The sequence below is a fragment of the Diaphorina citri genome, unplaced genomic scaffold (assembly GCF_000475195.1).
Source record: "Diaphorina citri unplaced genomic scaffold, Diaci psyllid genome assembly version 1.1 scaffold132, whole genome shotgun sequence".
NCBI lineage: Eukaryota > Metazoa > Arthropoda > Insecta > Hemiptera > Psyllidae > Diaphorina > Diaphorina citri.
Window position 1 is genome coordinate 14,544 of NW_007377569.1, and position 6,012 is coordinate 20,555.

Below are 6,012 nucleotides of genomic sequence, written 5' to 3' on the forward strand. Positions count from 1 at the left end.
TGAAATACGCCTTTCAGTTTCGCATTTTGAAGTCGAAAAATATTTTTTTTTTTTTTTAATTTAAGCTTAAATTTATTTTTTAAATAGAGTATTAATTTTACCAATAAATAGTCAATTTTCAATATTATCAACGTGAATTTTATTTCCATTAAAATTCAAATTTTTACTCCTTCCTTCGTTCGGGAGTCGCTGCACGCATCGTGTGGTTGAGGCGTGATAAAAAAAAAAAAAAAAAAAACAAAATCAGCTGATTGATTTTCAAATTTGATAAAAAACACTTAGGGGGGTAAAAAAAAAAAAAAAAAAATACGAAATCAGCTGATTGATTATCAAATTTGATAAACAACACAAAAGGCAAATGGCTAGTAGAAACTGTAGAAAGTAGAAAGCAGAAAGCATTTGAGTTCAGTAATTCAGTTGAGTTCTTTCTAGCAATCTGTGTGGAAATCTCTTATTACTTTGACGATCGTGCTCTTTTTGTTTCTTCTTAAGAAATCGTAAAGAATCCTTTAAAAATTAAGCGAGGTAAAGTGTGTTATGCTATGATGGAGGACAATGGCTAGTAGAAACTGTAGAAAGTAGAAAGCAGAAAGCATTTGAGTTCAGTAATTCAGTTGAGAGTTGAGTTCTTTCTAGCAATCTGTGTGGAAATCTCTTATTACTTTGACGGTCGTGCTCTTTTTGTTTCTTCTTAAGAAATCGTATAGAATCCTTTAAAAATTAAGCGAGGTAAAGTGTGTTATGCTATGATGGAGGACGCAGAGTTTACTATAGTGAACAAGTACTCCACACCTGTAAGTATCCTCATAGATACATTTTCCAAACTACCTGTTGATGAAATCTTAAGTATCTTGGAAGACTCTGTCTGAACAGAATTTAAGCCACAATTTTCCCTCTTTTGAAGTCATTTATCTAATTTCAGTCCAGAATCCTACATGGGAATTGGATAACTTGGCTCCAATTCCAGAAGAAAAAGTATGACTTCTACGGAACATTTTCCCTCTTTTGAAACCATTTATCTAATTTCAGTCCAGAATCCTACATGGGAATTGGATAACTTGGCTCCAATTCCAGAAGAAAAAGTATGACTTCTACGGAACTTTTTTCCCTCTTTTGAAGCCATTTCTCTAATTTCAGTCCAGAATCCTACATGGGAATTGGATAACTTGGCTCCAATTCCAGAAGAAAAAGTATGACTTCTACGGAACCCTGGAATACTTGTGATGTAACTCTTATCAGATGAAGTGATCATCATTGATATTTGTTTACAAGACCATTGTCTAGTGATGAGTCACAAGTGTTTTCATAGTCATTATTACTGTCACATTCTAGAAAAGAGCCCCATGGTATTATTGAGCATGTCACCAACCACATAGTTTTTATGGCCTAGGTTTGTCATAGATGCAGGAGCCTTTGACATGGAATTTTACTGAACTGCTCATGTGATTACATAAAATGGGACACAAATATTGTGTGAACGGCTAATTAATTAAATGCTTTCATTGAATTAATCTTCCGTCTTGTTGGTCTCTATATCAATGTTTGTTCAAATGTCACACACAATCTCTTGTGTTTAGCAAGAGCCTTTGACATGGAATTTTACTGAACTGCTCATGTGATTATATAAAATGGGACACAAATATTGTGTGAACGGCTGATTAATCAAATGCTTTCATTGAATTAATCTTCCGTCTTGTTGGTCTCTATATATCAATGTTTGTTCAAATGTCACACACAATCTCTTGTGTTTAGCATGAATGCTTACACCTGCCTTTCCTCAATTAATATCATTTGTTTGATATGTTTAACAAGCTATTTAATTACTTGATGTTTAGCTCAAAATAAAGGTTCAGAGTTTATGCTTGTCTATTTGCTTAATATTTTAGTTTTAATTTAAAATAGTTTGTTTTTGGCACTTTGGGTTTTAAGGTATAAAAAAAATTTGACCCAATTACATTACTTTCCTTCCTATAGGATAAGGAAAGTAAAAATATCTCCCTGGGAAAATTGCACTTTTTAATATTCCTACCCTTCTTAAAAAAAAAGTCTTGAAAATACGAATCCAGTGAATTTAAGGGATCAACTTGGGGACTGGATTCGTTTGGTTCACTGTGGTAGAACATGAAAGGGAATACAAAGGGTCCAGAATATTGAATCTATTGAAAAATACCCCTTACGATAGATAGAGAAGAAATTAACTACAACTTCATTCCTTTTCTTCCAGACTGGCTTGATATACATATTCAACCTGGTAATTGGTACGGGAGCTCTGACACTACCAAAAGCAGTGCATGAAACAGGATGGCTCCTGGGATCCATATTCCTGGTGCTTATATGTTTCTTCAGGTAAGAGTCACCTAAGGAAGATAAGTTGGTACCTAAGGAAGATAAGTTGGTAAGGTCTTACCCTAATAGATAAGTAGGTATTGTTCCTTTAGGTAAGTAGGTATGTACTTACTCATTTAGGAACCACACAGCAAAAATAAATAAGAATTGGAATTACCTGTCAATAGCTAAGTACTTACATAAGTATTTCTTCACTTTGAAAGAGGGAACTGTATCGACAGAGGTCTTATCACTCCTAAATCAAAGAGAGCAGTAAGTAGTACAGGATAAGACAAAACCAGCCTTTCTTAGAACGAACCTTATTAGTTTAAGATTAAATCCACCCCAGGCGGAAATCGAACCCACGACCTGGCGCCTACAAAGCAGAGGGAAAATGCAGCAAAGGGTCGGATCGCAAATGATGCAGGAAATACTACTGTCATGGCAGACGATACTCTTGTGTCTTACTGACTTTATGATTTATTTTCATTTCGTTTGGGCCCGTTTGTGGGGCCAGATTATTTTGGACCAGAACCCATCTCTTCTGATACGATTTGTGGCCCGTTTGTGAGTCTAATGTGTGGCCCGTTTGTGAGTCATTACGACAAACCTTCTGGGTTTAATATGGTACGATTGCGCCCCATTTCTGATTCTATGTCTCGAAGTAATGCGAAAGCGGTTCCAAGGTACAATCTTTTTTTTTTCGAATTTATTTTCAATGCCATACGATTACGGCACATTTTCTGAGCAAGCACTGTGTATGTCCGGTTTTCAATCAATGATTCCCCCTCATTGTAGGCCCGAACGTACTGCCAATGGTTCTCGGGTTAGCGATCGGCATCTCCCAAACACTTCTATCCTCTCTTTTTTTTTATTCTTTGCTCATTTTCTTCTTCTTCTTCTTCTTCTTCCTCGTCTTTCTTTTCTTACAAAACATGCGCCGAGATCCGACTCCAAATTCTCTGATAAGTTCTCTCTCGCCTCTTTTGCCGTTCGGAATCTGTAACGCCTTCAACTTCTTTCGGATAGAAGTGTATCACTCTGCCGCGGGCACCCTAATGGGCTAATGGTCAAGTGATTATCAATAACAGTATTGTTCTCGCTTCACACAGCGTTCTGGAGCAGGATATGCTGTCAAAACGATCGTGCTAATGAGAATGAGGATCGGGATAACCAGAAAAACCAGCATCAAATTATTGGTCATTGGGTGGATGGTCTGAGCCATCCAAGAACCAAATATCTATTTCGCTGACAGAACGAGTACAATTTCAATGCACCACGGAAGAGCCCATATACGAGAATACTATAGGAATTATGCAACTTAACAACACATTTAAGGTTATTCTAAGGGTAATGTTACACCATGCGCGCATTTGCAAACGAACATTGCAAACGTTTTCAAACAATGCGCGCTTGGTGTAACACTACCTGAAAAACCGACAGCAGTTGGATCAACTCCGCGCACACACGAACGCTGTTTGCAAGCCAATGTTTGTGGAAAAATGATTGCAAACACTGTTTGCAAACGATGCGCGCTGCAAACGTTTTCAAACAATGCGCGCTTGGTGTAACATTACCTGAAAAACCGACAGCAGCCGGATCAACTCCGCGCACACACGAACGCTGTTTGCAAGCCAATGTTTGAGGAAAAATGATTGCAAACACTGATTGCAAACACTGTTTGCAAACGATGCGCGCTTGGTGTAACATTACCCTAAGAGAGAAGATAGATCTCTTTTCTGCCGTGAATTTGGTGCAGTTTCAATGATTTCCATTCCTAAGGGGCCTAAAGACCACATAGGTAAATTCTCAAGTATAAAGTCTAGGGCTAGCTTGAAGTCACCTTAACGCCGCTATCTCAATGCCTACAGGAAAACAATACTCGACAGGCTAGCATTATTGTCCTGCTCATTTCTTACTTTATTGCTCTCTTAATTTAATTAATTTTATTGAGATTTCACTTCGGATAAAATTTATTTGTCTAATTTCAATTAATTTTTCCATTGGAATATTGGAAACGAAATTTGAATAATCAGTGCCGGAGAAAGGGAAGCTTTTGAAGACTACTAGATGAACGATAGACTAAATGTGGAAGGTCTTATAACACCTTAAGAGCTCCTCCACTTATCTACCTGTCAGAGTTTTTACAAGCCTATACCCTATATTTTGCTGGGATTTTTGCCTATGATATAGAAATTTATGCTAGGAAAATGTCCTTTGTCCATGTACAGAATCTGTACAACTACAGATGTACACTGTTGGAAAACACTGTCCTAAGACATCCTACACCTGAGCGCAAGAGCCCTAGAGCTAGTATTCATCATGGTCCTTCTACCGTCTTTAAGTGCTCATGCACGATCTTTTGCTAGCAACCCTGGCCGTCGCCGTCAACCAAAATCTAATCCGTCCGGTCCTGCTAGTGATGAAAAGTGATGAAACTAGTGATGAAACAAGAAGAGACAGAGCCCCGTTTCAAGTGGAGACAAAATTTCACAAAATTCATCTCTCGTTTCGCGGTCATTTTTCTACACGTCAGGATGCGACGCGCGGCAGGAAGAGAAATTTCTCGTCACGAAATCCGCCACTGGAGGTTTTCAATTAATCAAATAGATATTTAAATTAAAGCCAACGTGAACGGTTCGCGAAGATGGAAACGAAATTAACTTATTGTTTTCAATTGAAATGAGCGCAAGCGATATCCTATTCAACGTAATGACATCCCGGAATATAATTCAGCCATGCGATCCCCAATGAGAATTGCAAACAATTGCGCATTCTCCGAACCTTAGGAATGTAGAGGACATATCACGGAACCAACTGGCGGAGTAAGGTGCTTCACAAATCCTGAAGGAGAAAATAGTTTGGAGCCAAATGAAATAATAGTCTAGAGAAAAGGTCCAATGTGGCCTACTATTGTATCTCTTAATTGTAATTTGTAATTTAAGGATTGGATAGCCAGCCGAGTTAGCTTAGTTGGTAGCGCGTCTGCCTTGTAAGCGCTAGGCCGCGGGTTCAATTCCCGCCCGGGGCGAATTTTATCCTGATGGGATAATGTTCGTTCCGAAACAGGATGGCTCCTGGGATCCATATTCCTGGTGCTTATATGTTTCTTCAGGTAAGAGTCACCTTAGGAAGATAAGTTGGTACCTAAGGAAGATAAGTTGGTACCTAAGGAAGATAAGTTGGTGCCTAAGGAAGATAGGTTGGTAAGGTCTTACCCTAATAGATAAGTAGGTATTGTTCCTTTAGGTAAGTAGGTAGTAGGTAGGTACCTACTTTTTTATGATAATGAATATTGAATATACTTACTTACTTAGGAACCACACAGCAAAAATAAATAAGAATTGGAATTACCTGTCAATAGCTAAGTACTTAAGTATTTCTTCACTTTGAAAGAGGGAACTCTGTATCGACAGAGGTCTTATCACTCCTAAAATCAAAGAGAGCAGTAGTACAGGATAAGAGAAAACCAGCCTTTCTTAGAACGAACCTTATTACTTTAAGATTAAATCCACCCTAGGCGGAAATCGAACCCACGACCTGGCGCTTACAAAGCAGGCGCGATACCTGCCAAACAAACTACGCTGGCTCAGAAATAATGTTGACATCATTGCAGGGAGCCAGCCTAGTTAGCTTAGTTGGTAGTGCGTCTGCCTTGTAAGCGCTAGGCCGCGGGTTCGATTCCCG

At 38.4% G+C, this 6,012-nt stretch overlaps 1 protein-coding gene across 1 annotated transcript in view; it reads left to right on the forward strand.

Moving 5' to 3' along the window:
* Positions 1–607: 607 nt before the first annotated feature.
* LOC103525013 (transmembrane protein 104 homolog) overlaps positions 608–6,012 on the forward strand; it is a 14,623-nt gene continuing 9,218 nt past the window's right edge. The window contains exons 1-2 of the mRNA XM_008490058.3: positions 608–794; positions 2,225–2,346. Coding sequence (XP_008488280.1) covers positions 747–794; positions 2,225–2,346 — 170 coding nt within the window. The 5' untranslated portion in view covers positions 608–746. The remainder of the gene's footprint in view (positions 795–2,224; positions 2,347–6,012) is intronic.